Source organism: Gymnodraco acuticeps, unplaced genomic scaffold (assembly GCF_902827175.1).
Source record: "Gymnodraco acuticeps unplaced genomic scaffold, fGymAcu1.1, whole genome shotgun sequence".
Classification (NCBI taxonomy): domain Eukaryota; kingdom Metazoa; phylum Chordata; class Actinopteri; order Perciformes; family Bathydraconidae; genus Gymnodraco; species Gymnodraco acuticeps.
Window position 1 is genome coordinate 1,167,204 of NW_022991818.1, and position 15,491 is coordinate 1,182,694.

At 40.0% G+C, this 15,491-nt stretch overlaps 1 protein-coding gene across 5 annotated transcripts in view; it reads left to right on the top strand.

The window, feature by feature from the left end:
• grin2da (glutamate receptor, ionotropic, N-methyl D-aspartate 2D, a) overlaps positions 1 to 15,491 on the top strand; it is a 408,557-nt gene that overhangs the window by 279,732 nt on the left and 113,334 nt on the right. For all 5 annotated transcript variants that reach the window (XM_034199694.1, XM_034199696.1, XM_034199693.1 and 2 more), the window contains one exon: positions 14,774 to 14,888. In XM_034199694.1, the coding sequence (XP_034055585.1) occupies positions 14,774 to 14,888 (115 nt within the window). The remainder of the gene's footprint in view (positions 1 to 14,773; positions 14,889 to 15,491) is intronic.

Sequence of the window (15,491 nt, forward strand, 5' to 3'; positions counted from 1 at the left end):
CACAAGCCTTTCATTAGTGTTGTGGGATTCACCCCTAGGCGTATCTTCTCACAAACATTGTATATGTGTGTGTGTGTGTGTGTGTGTGTTTGTGTGTGAGTGTGTGTGTGTGTGTGTGTGTGTGTGTGTGTGTGTGTGTGTGTGTGTGTGTGTGTGTGTGTGTGTGTGTGTGTGTGTGTGTGTGTGTGTGTGTGTGTGTGTGTGTGTGTGTGTGTGTGTGTGTGTGTGTGTGTGTGTGTGTGTGTGTGTGTGTGTGTGTGTGTGTGTGTGTGTGTGTGTGCATTTGCAATAACGTGAGATACAATGGTTCTCCGCAATGTAAGGGCACTCACAGCTCCTCTGGTGAGTTCAGTTCCCAAGGACGGGCCTCACTGTGTCATCAAAAGTGATGAACTATGAATCACCTCAGTCAATATGAGGAGGCAAGAGGGAGAGAAGCAGGGAGAGGAGGGGGGAGGGAGGCATGCTGACAAAAAACCCATTGAGTATTTGCTGCAGCAGGCTTTTATTCATTTATTTGTTTCATTACTCTATGTATTCACTTAACTCTTAAATGAATCACTGTGGTTATAAAGAAATGAAAGTTAAATTCCTGTATTAGAGAGGGAGATTGAGAGTGCAATACGTTGTATTTACTCCCATTACACCCGCAAGCATCACAAAATGTCGATGAGCGTAAGGGCAACATCAGCAGCACACATATCCTTTCCAACCATGTCACACACAAACTAAGAGAAAGCGACGTGACCTATTGGATGGAAGATTACAACATTGGCAGCTGGGGGTTGTTGACTTTGGTGAGAGTGCAAGGACTCACGCACAAGCAATGTTCTTGTGTTGATTTGTTCACACGTTTTTATGTCAATAGAAGACAAGAAATGTTGGCTGGTTCTGTCCAACCAACAGTCCTTTATTGACTTTCAGGTCTAGAAATGGGCTTGGTATTTGTCACAAATGTTGGTCCATCTTGCTATTGATGAACCCGGTATGCACAAATAACTGACATGTTCATTGTTTTGTATCCGGAGATTGCTTTTTTATTATGTAAAGTGGAGTACACTGTTGTTTTCGTCTTGGGTTTCAGCTAACTAACTAGCATACTTTGACATCATCAATGCCTTTTACCCTGCCATCCTACTGGCTAGAAAACCATTGGCACGCCATGGTTGCTCAAAACATGTTGAACAGGAGTAGACAGGACATATTGCTGTGACCATTTGACAAGTCCAACAGAATATGGCAAGTATCGTTAGTCTCTATGGTGACAACTCCAGAGCACATGGCTGCCAATGTAGCTTCCTGCGGTTCCATACAGTCTTCGAATATAATTCAAAGTGATCAGTAAGAGACTACAGTATAAGAGAAACAGAGATAGAGAATAAATGCTGACAAATCCAACACTTTCTTTATATGAAGCATGACATTGCTCTTGATCATTCAGGCTAACATGCCCATAGCTCTCTCTTTATCACTCTCTTTCTTTTCATCTTGTTTTCTCCAACCCCCAGACTCTGTCTCTTGCTTTACTTTTGAATAGGTGGTCATGGTTACAAAGAAAGCTTTCCCGGAACAGCCAGGGAAAGAGGTTGCAGAGGCAGCAAGATCTTTTTGAAGAATAACTTTAAACCATTAGCACACACTCGATAACAGTCAGACATGCATTCACATATCTTCTCCAGTCTCCCTGAGCGATCCTTTCATCCTCATGGACCATAAATCTTCTGTATGAACAGATGAATCTATATAGAAGTCCAGATTTCAGGGTGTTTTTTGCACTTACAAAATACATTTGAGAGTTTTTGTCAATATTAATATAATTCATTAGAAATAATAAATGGAAATAGAAAACATATATTTATATTGATCATAATTGTGTTCTACCCAGTTGCTTAGGGTAGATTTTCCAAGCTTTCAGAATTCATGAACATTGCAACTTGTGAAAAAAGGAGATGAAAATGCTTTTTTTCTCGCTGCAATTTCAAAAACGATGCAAATATAGAACCACAAATGTGACACACATGCAAATGAAGAAACATCTTCACCAACTACATTGGCGTCAACAAGTGCTCCAGCCCGGGCTGTGTGGATTACTTTTTAGTCTCCCCATTTCCATTGTGTTTTGAGCTTCTCGCAGCGTTTTCTAATTTGTAGCGTTTCGTTAAATCAGCGCTTTTAGTAAAAGCTGCGCTTGTTTTGTAAAATTGGTGAAGATGTTTCTTTATTTTCATGTGTTTTGGCACGTGTGTTTTTTCATTTGCATCGTTTTTGAAAGCGCAGCACGTTTCTCCAATTAGAAATGTGTTGGGCCACTGCAACTCGTCTGTAACCTGTCGGCCACTGTACATTTTTTCTATGTAAAACATAATTTGATGTGTGCAGCGAGATTTGCAGCCCTTTTCAAACTCAATACATTTAGGGATGAAGTCCAAATCTTAAAATAAATCCAGCACTCATGTTAAATATCATTTCAAGAAATTCATTCAGTAGATCTATTTGTTTATATTTGTTTCGGTTTATCCTAAAAATTAATTAGACCTAATAAAATCCTAGTCACAGATTTTGCCAACAGACAGCCTCAGTGTTGCTGGCTCTCACCATTAGGCATCAACACTAGGATTGGATTTATTCATATTTTTCATCACCAGAATTCTGCAGTCATGACACATAATTGTAGTTGCCAGGCTCAGATGGCATTTAGAGTGATAATTTAGAAAAAAACACATAAAAGAGGAAATCTGGCCAATGGCAGACGAGTGAATTTAAGTAACAGACTGGTCATCACAGAGTGTGAGATTCTGCTAGGTGAAAAACTCTGCACCATGAGACTCACCAACCAACCAGCTGGCCCTTCTTACTGTCCAGCAGGTCATCCCTCACATGAGTGAACCAAAAGTTATTTAAAGCTATCTTTAAAGAAGTCCCTTGTCTTGACAAACCAAGTGACAATTCTAAAACGCCTCCATTTTTCAGTCTTGGTTTTAAAATCAATGAATGGCTCAATAGCAAGAAATATCAGTGCAAAAAGGCTAATTATGGTCGACATAATCAGAAACACAACTTCAATGTGATAATGTTTTTCGTGTGTTTTTAATGTTTTTAAATAATGCAATTGTTTTCTAGAATATCATCCATTTAATTATACTTCTGTATGTGTCATTTCAATGATGTATGGAATCATACATAACCAACTATAACCCATCAATTCCTCAAGGCACTATGGGAAAAGGTCCTAGGTGAGGAACTTGTTGAAAAGACATGGTACTATTTTTTTAATATCATCCACTCCTCCACTTATAGTGCAATGCACCATCGTATTCAGTTTAAAGCAGTTTGCCACATTCATTGGTCTATGTTTGATCTTGCAAAGTTCTCTCCTTAGTATACTGCCCCCTATGTGTCCTTGCTTAAAACTGGAACCAGCCAATTTGTCTCACCAATTGAATTGGATTTTAAAAACCACCCCCTTACGGCTATCTCTGGGATACTACAGAGTGTTCATCCATTAATTTGCTGTGGCAAGATGTTTTTTATTGCAATTTCAACTCTTTTGGCTGGATTTGTAATTGTGCTAGACTGAACGTTTACATCTTATAGTTATTAAGTCAGAGACCTATTAGGCTTTAAACTGGAGATATTTAAATTCTGCTCAAATTGAATATTTAATACAATCATTGCATCTCAAATTATGTTTGCTTTCATCACCTTAAACAAGGGCTGTTTAAACAGACATACTGTACACTTTCATATCAATTTGCATTTATAAGGAGGTCAGCTTACTGTTAGTGAAGTTTGACTTTGGAAGTTACAGTCTGTAATGCCTAATATTTTTGGGTTGTTGGTACATCCCATTCGCCTAAACACGATGTTTTGAGTTTTTTTGTTACATACGCAATGATAAACTGCTTTGATTTCGGTGATCAAAACCAAAGGTCACTGTTAACTGACAGACACATTTTGGGCCATATTTCTTAGAATGCAATTCAAATTCAAATTCAAAACCTTTATTTATCCAGGTAAAATCCCATTGAGATCAATGATCTCTTTTTCAAGGGAGACCTGCAGCAGTAGGTTCCACAAGAAGACATAAAAACATAAACAACAGAACAACAAAAGGACATCATACAGCAAAATGTACAGGGATTACAATTTACATATTTAACCACATGTACAGGTACCAACAGCATCTGATTTTGTAGCATCCAACCGAGCTTTAAAAACATGTAGTGGTACTAGCTTGGTAATTTTCCATTCTTTTTGCAGACTGTTCCAAGTTAGTGGAGCTGCACATCTAAAAGCTTTCTTCCCTAAGACAGTCCTAGCACTTGGCACATTTAATAAAACCACAGCATGCGATCTCAGGCAATAAGTACTTTCAATTCGCAGAGAGATCAGTGATATATGATATATGACAGTGAATGGAGCTCAGGATGACACAAAGGGGGTCATCACTCACTACCAGCGTTACTATAACGCCGTAACTAGTACTCTAACGCATTACTTTTTAAATTCAGTAACCCAGTTACCGTTACTACATGGTGCGTTACTCCGTTACTGGGTTAGTTTTTTTTATATAGTCAACAGCCAGGCGAACAGAGATGAGAACTGTACTTAAGTACAGTACTTGAGTAAATGTACTTAGATACTTCCTGTGTCACATGCGGAGACGGGCTGTGGGCTTTGTGTTGTTTACTAACAAGACTATCATGGCGGCGGCGGAGCTCAAGTCTAGTTTCTCCACCTGGAGATATTCTCACTATTTCACTTTTGTCGAGCACAAAGAAAAGAACGTTTTAGTTAAATGTAAGTTGTGTCTTGGCGGGTCAAAGATCTTATCTACTGCCCAAACCAGTCATTCAAATCTCTTAAAACATCTGCATCTACATGCTGGGACGAAGCTAGTAGCTAAGACCACAGAGACTCAGCCGACGCCACTCCACCTCCACCTACCTAAGCAACAGCGGCTGGATTTTAACCAAGGGACTGCTAGCCAGGGAAAAGTCGATAAAGCCATTGCACGGTATGTTGTAGAACACATGCAGGCTATTGCTACAGTGGAGTCACCCGCTTTCAGGGAGCTAGTTAGCATGATAGCATGTCCGGGCGGCACACGGCATATGGGACGGAAAACGTTTTCCAACTACCTGGAGAAAGAATATACAAAAATGGAAAGCCAGCTAATATCGATGCAATCCAGATTGCATATAATGCATGTCAAGTTGATCAACATATTGTATTATTCTCCAATGCAATGACAGTACTGAAATGAAGGCTATAAGGGCATTAATGGGAGACCTTTTGTCAAGTAACGAAAACGTTACTTTTCACAGTAACGCATTACTTTTGGGTTTAAGTAACTAGTAAAGTAACTGAGTTACTTTTGAAATGAAGTAACTAGTAATGGTAACTAGTTACTGGTTTTCAGTAACTAGCACAACACTGCTCACAACCCCATATTCCTTCAGCAGTCTGCTTCAAACTGAGTCAAACTGTCATCCTGAAGGTTTCCACACACCTTGTTATCCAAGGTTTTTGTCATAAGATTTTCGCCAGACCCCTGTAATCTTTAGCAGATGGAGGTTCGGGTAAAGTTTATTCCTGCAATGGAAATGTGGATTAACTTGGGTGAGCTGAGTTTTACCCTCCATTGTATCCCTCGATCTACTTTCAAACCCTGGACAGCTTCTTCATCTCTACCTCCCAGGTTGAAATCCTATCTATTGCCTTCTCTCTTCCTTTGGTGCTATATAAATAAACTTGCCTTGCCTTGCCTTCCTGTATCTCTTCATCTTGACCTGTAATTCACTTCACTTATCCATTTTTCCCCTCTTCTTTTTTTTTTTCAGTTTGGAGGGTAATAAAACGGTTTATAATTCCACTGGGAGCTTTTTTTCTCCCCCTTTGGTTTGATAGTCACGTGTTCCAGTAATGACTTTATTGATTAAATCAGGCTCTGTCTCTGCTGATGTGCACGTACAATACAGATGAAGAGCAGCATCTCCTACTCAGGCATGCTCAACCTGCTGCTTTCTCTATTTCACCTTCTATTTATTCTCCTCTCTTCCTCATCCCTCCCGCGGCTCTCTGTTTTACCTCCTGGGTTTCAGGTAACATTTAAAGCAATCATCTGTGACATTTTCTCATAAATTAATGCCAGTTTCTTTAATGATTGCTGTAAGTGAATTCTAGGTATTTGACCTTTAGCTGAAAGCAGCCTTTCAATTGTTCACACATATGCTACACATACCTTATATCAGGGTACATTTTTCATGCCAAGGACCACCTAGCTGAATAAGAAACTGAGACGGACCCCCTGTTACATATATAATTAAGTTACATATTCGATAAACTGGAATACAGTTTTGAGTACTTTACATTGGCCTATGTATAATATGGTGCAATGAATATACCTTTTTATGGTGCGTACAATATTAATTTATTACAATAATGTCATAAGCATAGCAAACTAGCCTCTTGTAATGGAGGTTTTGCTTGGGTTCACTAGCTCACTTGAGTGCATTAGGATCCATGGGTAACATTTAGAGAATAATAAATGTGTGTATTTGTGTATTTGCAAACAGATATGGAGCGCGGACCCCTTGATGAATACCTATTCCTTTTATACATTATATTTTGATTTATCTTGTAGGGTAAGGGTTAGGGTTACAATATGTGAAGACTATAATGAACTATAATGAATTTAAATATGTTTCAGTATCAGTTTTTATCAGTTGAGGTTGGCCAAAATACATCACTACATTATCATTCTTTTCACTTAGAATAGATTGAAGAGTGCACGTTGAGGTTCAGTCCAGGAGCTGGCTGTGTAATGAGCTGATTCTTTAGTAAATCAGATAGTGGATGGCAGCTGCGAAGAGTGGATTGTGTCACAAAGCAATTCAGTTGATTTGTCAAAGTCTCTTAAAATAATGAAAATGTGCTGGTTTTTGCACTTATTATTTACATGAATATGATAATATTGGTTGCAGTTTGAGTGATTTACGAACCACTGACACACTCTGACATGTATTCTTTGTATTTTTCCTTTATGTTCAAGAGGCAGCTGTTGGATTGTGCCTGCAGCGAATATGTTTGACGATCCTCACACACTCTGCCTCTCTCCATCGCACACTCTCCCTGTCTGTGCCTGTCTCCACCTTTTGTTAAATTGTTTCTCCTTTCTGTTTCTCTTATTCTGTTCATGGCAGTTTTTTTTCTTTTTTTCCACCTCCTCTTTTGCTCTTTGCACCTCCTCCCTCCTCCTGCTGTTTCTTCCCACTTCCTAGTTGCTGTCACCTCTAGTTCGCTGCTCCTCTGCACTGTACTGTACTCACTGCATGAGAAATGTAACAAGGTAGAGCATAATGAGGAAGCACATGTGGAAAGATAGGAAAATAAGGGAGAATTATAGCAGGCGCTCCCGGCAGAGGTGATGGAGATACCTCTGAGACTCTGAGCCTCTAGGCTGATGTTTTTCCCCTGTTTGCTGAGGTAAAACTAGGTGAAAGAGAAATGCTAGAGTCCTCAGGGACTCCAGATGTCAGTTAGCATCAGGTGCTCGTAGGTGCAGCGGCAGATCTTCTCGTACAAAACTCCTTCCAGAGAAACCAAACACTTTCCAGTCACGGAATTGGTGAACATGAATTCAGAGGAATAGACGGCAGTACCTTTTTGTCTAAGTGCCCTCGGAGATGTCATGGTTATTTGAGGTTACATCTGTAGCTGACGTGTTGAACGTGCTCCGGCTGGATTTTTATTTCAGCAGCTGCTTGGCAACACGATAATATGCATTGATATTCAGATCTGACTCTGAGATAATGGCTTACCTATCACACTATACGACACTTGATAGGTGATAAGGGAGACTGCTGCAAAGCACCACAGTATGATTATATGGTAGGGCAGAATATGAATACAACCTCGGAGCGAATCAGGCTCGACTTCCTTGTTTGCTTGTATGCAAGTTGCCATTTCTGCTGGATAATATTGTTTATTATTGTTGGTAATAACACGTGACAGATGCTATTCAATGCTACCTCAATGAATATTTCCTGAATATATTGTGCAGTGAATTAGCTGTCTCGGATATACTCCAGGACCACATTAGCATACCATAAGGGAAGCCAATATCTCTCTACCAATTAGTGAACTGGCCATTTCTTTTAGATTCAGGGTTGACCTTACTGTTACCCCTTTGGGAAATGAAGCCAAAGTGAATCCACGGTGCAGTAAAGATTGTGACTTTTCCATCAGCTGCACCTATAGGAGCGGCATCTCATTTCCTTAACAATAGCAGGGATAAGCTCATACCCTTATTATTATTAGAAAGCAGAATATGATAGCTGGGATATGCATATAAAATCCGGATTTCCAGCTTCTGTAAGCTGCTTTCTAATTCTGTTTTTCATTATTTTTACTCCCCGCTGCATTTGATACATAATTCACAGTCAACAAATGAAATCCCATAGCGGACCATTAAGGATTATGGGCTGGAATAATGTTAAATAAAGTAGGAAGCTCCTTTGTTGTGGTTATATTCGCACTAGGGGGTCAAACCTTAGACCTATTTATTTACGCTTGGTTAAAATATTGATTGTATTTACTTTGTGGAGCTGCATGTAACTAACCATGAATGCTTTTTTTTGAACCTGTGTTTTAATTTAGATTCTCTGTCGAGAAAACATTTAACTTCCTCCGTGAATGAAATTGTTTCTCAGCTGAGAGGTGTTCTGCTTTTTTTGAGCCAAGCGCTGTGTTCTCTACTTATCCACACATTTAAAACACATTGAGCTTCTTTTAGATAAAGGGGCACCTGGTAAATTCAGAATTCTTTATCATTCAACGATGCATTCCTCTTGTTAGATAACACTATGTGTTGTTTCTGAGGTAAATGTCAGAAGGCAGATCGCTTGTGGAAAATTTACCGAGCTCCAGGTTCATTTTTACTATTACAAAGACCTCTTAACAACATGGTTAAAGAAGCCATCAACTAAAAACAACCTTACATTTATTTAAAACAATATGGTGAAACCTCCACCTCCCAATGTGCCTGTCCTTCCAAATAAGGAAAACTGTTACTTTCTCTCTTCCTTTGTGGATAGAATTACAGATGCAATGGGTAGCATAGTAGGCTAACCCTAACTCTCATCATAATGCCTCTTGGGGCTGCAGTAGCTCAGTCTGTAGGGACTCAGCTTGGGAACAAAGGGGTCACTATTTCAACCAATAAGAAAAAGCAGTGAGGACGAGGACTGGTAGCTGGAGAGGTGCCAGTTCACCTCCTGGGAACTTCTGAGGAATCCATGAGCAAGGCATCAAACCCCAAACTCCCGACTGCTCCTTGGATCCAGAAAATCTGGCAGCCTGTTTTAGGGCTGTGCAATTAATCGTATTTTAATCGCGATTACGATTATGGCTTGCGACGATTATGAAAACAGCATAATTGACAAAATACGATTATTTTGCTGGGTGCGCTTCACCCCTCCCTAAAAGCCCACTCGGCCACGTAGGAGTGATATGTGTTGTGAGTGTTCAGCGCAAGCGCAGATGTCAGAACAAGAGCAGCAACTCGTTAAAAAGAAGGGTACAACTATTTCCACTATTTGGAAGTACTTTGGCTTTCAGGAGTCCGACGTGGAGCAAAAGAAAGTAGGCCTACAGTGCAGGATTTGTTACCAGGTTGTGTTGGCACCACACACTAACACAACCAATCTCTTTAATCATCTGAAATACAACCACAAAGTGCAATACGACTGGGCAATAATACAATAAAAAGCAGACCAAAAAGCAGATGCCGCTCGACTTCATTCACAACATCATCACAGTCATCGATTCAGGACGCATTGTACAGAGCAACGGCCTACGCGACGAGCTCGCAGAGACACAGAGATATTACAGGTGCCATTACATTTCACATCGCTAAAGATATGTGTCCAGTTAGCACTGTTAGCAACCAGGGCTTTAAGCAACTTGTCAACACGTTGGACAAGCGTTACGCGATGTCGTCTCGGTATTATTTCATTCGGTATTATGTGACAAATGCCGTGGGGAAGTTGAGAGAGATGTGGCTTCAGCTGACTACTTTGCCACCACAACGGACCTATGGTCTAGCCCAGGGGTGCCCAACCAGTCGATCGCGAGATGTGTCTAAAAATAGAACAACAATATTCTGTTTTATCGTGAATGTCCTGTAACATACTCTTCCTGTGCCAGAATAATGCACTTGAATGCATCAAAGCTTTGTGATTGGCCGGCGTCACCCCTGTGTCGGGGCGTGGCTGAGGGTCTTCAGTACAGGTGGCAATATTGTCACCTGCCTGCGCTCATCTCTGAAACCAGACCATGTAAACAGGCTGGTGTTTCTTGCAAAAAATCTTTAAGAGATGACATGAGCAGCCCTACCAGCATTTGCCATGGTGGCCTAAACATTTTTATTTGGTCTTAAATTGTAGTTCAACATTTATTTCCTGTTACTTCTGGACCATGACGGTTGGCCAGCCTTCAACGTTTAACTTAGTGGAATATGTTGAATATGTTTTACCAAAATGTTGGCTATATGTTAAGGAGTTTTCAGTAGGTTGTGACAGTGCACTGCAACATGTTTGATTTCATTTATTTTGGTCTAATTTATTTGTATTTATCATATTAATAATATATGTTTAGTATGGTTTTGGAAGTGTGCTCCAACATATTTGTTGATCTTGTTTATTGGTAAAATATTATTTGTTTTAAAGTTCAATAAATGGTCAATGAATAATCGTCAAAATAATCGTGATATCAATTATTGACCCAAATAATCGTGATTATGATTTTTGCCATAATCGCACAGCCCTAGCCTGTTTGCTCTGACACCTTCATAACAAAATACGCATAATGTTTTTTGGAGAACTTGGAGAAAAGGTGCCTCTTTCATTTCCTTTTTCTTTAGATTTATATATAGGGTTGCAAAGGGGCGGAACATTTCCGGTACATTTCCGGGAACGTTTCCGGTAAATTTCCATGGGAAGTTAAGCTGGGGAATTTTGGAAATATTCCATATTGGAATTATGGGAACTAACTGGGAATTGAGGGTAATGTAATCAAATTGTATCATATCCAAGCATAAATATAAACATTTTGTTTTGTCATAAGAAAACATCCATGCAAAGTTATACAATAAAAAAACATGACATTTCAACAGATGTATTTGTAAGTAGAACAGAACAAGTTTTAATTATTTTATTGAACAATCATTTGTTTCATTGAAGAACAAAAAAATGAATGTTGAGTTAAATATTACTTCTAGAAATCATTTGTGCATGTGATGGAGGAGTGCACAGTGCCTTTAGGGGGTGTGGTCTCAATAGCCATGCAGTAAACAGTGTGCTATGTGCATGTGATTGAGGAATGGCATGGATATTCAAGTGTACTTGAATGGCATCTGTTTGTTTTAGTCAAGATTATGCTAAAATATACTTTCCCCAACTATATTTAAGTTCCCTATGAAGAGCCAACCTTCAATTTAGAACATTCCCAGTTTATTCATATACATTCCCATGGAAAGTTTCCATCTTTGAAAATTCCCGGAATTTTGCAACAATATTTATATATTCTTTATTTATTTTAGGACTGTTTCTATTCTCCTGCAAGACTTCATTGATCTGGTCGATGTGCAAAACCTTCACCAAACCCTTAAGATAGTTTCCCAACTTGCCTGTCTCTATTAAAAGTAGTTATTAGCATTTTGCTAACGTGCAGTTGATCAACGTCTTCTAAAATAAATCACCATACTTTTGAACCATTACTTCCAGAAAACCAATATGCCCACATCTAAGCTGCCTTTTATCTAAAAACAAATTAGAAAAACATGTTGTCAAACTGATCACTGCTGTCTTCACTGAAAACGACGTTTCGAATGTTTCCAATCTGGTTCCTGTCAGAAGCATTCCACTGAAACAGCTCTTCTCAAAGTCTAGAATGACATAATGATGTTTTCTGATGTGGGTGAATGCTGTTTTGCTGCAGCTGTGTATTAAACTCGCCTTCAAAATAAAAGCATCTAAATAAAACAGGAAGTTAACCTAAATTACATTTAAGACATACAACTGCAACGAAAGTAACAAAAACAATGTAATATCCTTTTCAGTTTCACAGAACACGAATTGGGTTATTTACATCATATGTTTACATGATTTTGTTGTGCAATAAATGCAATCTCGATGTCATCGCACTATAATACGATGGCTACATGACGGCATTGCGAGGGCTTCACGTAGTCGTGTTGCCTTCCTAAGACAATCGGGCTGCTTCTTGTTTCCTTCGTATTGTCTTCTTGAGGCGAAAAATGCCCGATGGCACCGATGATCACACGAAGTAAAGACAAAGATGACACGATTTGACAAGAGGCCCTCACGAGTGCCTTACAAAGGGCAACATGGACACACAAATTCAACACGATAATGAACCTTCGCAGGTCCCCCAAGGCTCAATTCTGGGCCCCATCCTCTTTTTACTGTACATACTGCCCCTAGGTTCAATCCTCACGAAACACAATATCCCCTTCCACTGCTACGCGGACGATGTACAGATCTATCTGCCTCTCAAAGCAAATGTCAACTCACTACAGCAGTTGATGGACTGCTTAACAGAGTTAAAATCCTGGCTGAGCAAAAACTTCCTCAACCTCAATGAGAGCAAGACCGAGGTCATCTTTTTTGGACCCCAACCTCTAGCCTCTCCGGTTGATATTCTGGGCTCCCTAAGTAAAAACATCCTCCCCTCTGTCTTGAACCTTGGAGTGACCTTTAATAGCACTTTTAAATTTGACAAGCAGGTCAGCACCGTAGTAAAATCCTGCTTTTTTAAAATAAGACTATTGGCCAAAACCAAGTCGTATTTATCTTTTAAAGACCTGGAAAGGGTTATTAACACCTTTGTGACCTCAAGACTGGACTATTGTAACGCTCTGTATGTGGGTATGGACCAGGCATCAATTAAACGCCTGCAGCTAGTCCAAAACGCAGCTGCACGTCTCCTGACTGGCCACAAAAAGCGTGACCACATCACCCCAATTCTGGCCTCCAGTCCGGTTCAGAATTGATTTAAAAATCCTTTTATTTGTATTTAAAGCACTAAATGGGTTGGCTCCGGCCTATATAGCTGAACTCCTCCAGCGCTACACCCCAGGCAGAGCCTTAAGATCTGCTGACCAGCTGCTGCTGGTAGTGCCTAAGACCAGGCTCAAAACCCGAGGGCACCGAGCCTTCGCAGCAGCTGGCCCCAGGCTCTGGAACACTCTGCCCCTCCATGTGAGGTCGGCCCAGACCCTAGGGGCTTTTAAATCCACACTGAAGACACACTACTTCTCTCTGGCCTTCTAGTTAGAGTGGGGTTACGACTCCTGACTGTTCCATGTGTTGTTTTTATCTGTTGTGATTTATTGTGATGTAATGTGTTTGTATGTGTTTAAATTACATGTACAGCACTTTGGCTCGACCAAAATCGTTTTTAAATGTGCTCTACAAATAAAACTTGATTTGATTTTGATTTGATTCGCAAGGTCCTTTGGCAATTTTTTGGCATGCCACACACTGGCTGTTTTGCACAATTTCCATAGGCTTTGTCTGTTTTGAAGTCTGATTGCAGTTGATTAAGAATGATCTAAGATGCTGAGGCTTTCTTTCAATGAGGCTGCCGGTGTGTTTGTGGAGTGGTTTCATTAGAAAGCTTTGATGTGCTTTTTTTCCAAGATGCTTTTAAGGTAGATATTTTATTAAAAACATCAAAGGTAAAGCTCTCTCTTTCTCTCTCACACTATCCCCATTTCACACCAAGACTCTTTGCTTTTTGTTTTTTCCTGGTATTCTCAAGTATTTGTCCTCCAATGTTTATACTCTTTCTGCTTTTCACACTGCAAAACTCCTGCTGTGTGTGTGACACGAGAAAGCAGCAGAAGACGGGGGAAACATTTTGGCAAATTCTGCACTTCATGTCATCTCTCCCTCCCTGTTTAACCTCTTCTCGACTATTTGCGTCCCCCACGGTCTTTACACCTCACAAATGTGATTTCCTCTCATCTCAACAGAAATGTGTTTTGTCTTTAGCGAACAATCCCTGATGTTTGTTCCCCCGCAGTGAAGGTCTCGCCTTTCACTCCATTGCTTTGATTACTTGACTTTATTTTCTCTTCTCTTAAAATGTTATACGGGGACACATTACTTTATGTTTTTTCTCTGCTGTACTTTTCAAAAAGTATTTTAAGTAACAACAGTTTGAAAGATGCTTTTTTCAAAACTGACAATTGCGTACATCCTTAGAGCGAGATTTTAAACCAAGGCTAAGTTGCCAGGGATATGTTCAACTCTATTTCACTGAAACTGTGAGCATATTACTCTAACAACTATACATACAGGATGACCTCTAAATTGTTGGCCCAAATTGTTTAACGATTAAAATATGTCTGGTGTTGGACCCAATGATGCCTAACAGTCACAATCAGAGTTTAGTGGACTGAATTGACGAACGGAGCATCATCTTCCTACAAAACGTGCACGACATTTAGCTCCATCTATGAAAAATGGCAAAAGAAAACAGGAATATTTAAGCAGTAGTAAAAGTTGTCTTTAATCCACTTAGCATCGGTTATTCACTAATATTCCACAGGTGACATACAGTAGGACTACTTTTATGGGACATGGTTCATTGTTAACCAAACTTATTTTCCCCTTACATGGATCTTGTAGGTTCATAAAATCTCATCTCTAATTTCACCTCTCTGTTTTTCTGTGTCCTCTCACAGGTACTTCAACAACATATCCATCGGTGGGCGGGATTATTCCTTCAACAGTGACGGCTACCTGTCCAATCCGCTGCTCGATGTCATCTCCTACACCAATGGAAGGGGCTGGGAAGAGGTTCGTACACAGCTGTGCAAGTTAGCACTAATTATCATAAAGCAACGGCTAGACTGGCTAACTGCAATTTCACAGTCCATCAAACATGCTATTCATCACTGCTCAGTTTCACCTTTCAGCTGTCTCACTGTCTCCCCCTTTCTTTCCTCTCCCATATTTCATTAGAGCTCCTCTAACCCCCCTCCCTTCATTCTCTCCCTCTACTCTTTCGTCACAGTTTGTCAGCCTTGTTAGCCAGCGCTAACTCACACTCCAATACCCTCTCCATCAGGGGCCATGTGTAGCAGTTGTACAGTAATAGCACCAGATCTAAGGTCTTTCCTCGGAGGGCACTTTCAATTCCTCAAGCCTCCCCTCGACCTGAGAAAGATATGAAACCTTCTTGTTCCGTCCCGATGTGTTCCATTTTCTCCTGACCTTTTACGATTCAATATGTTTTCTGGTGAGTGCAAACTCACCTCCCCCCTCATTTACAGGATGATAACTACAAAGTAAAAAAACAAGAAAATTGACCTTCGAAATCAGTATGAGTCCTTGGATTTCAGTGTGTGTAGTTATTCACCTTCCTGTCATAGTTGTCTGAAACCAAAGCACAGTCTGCTC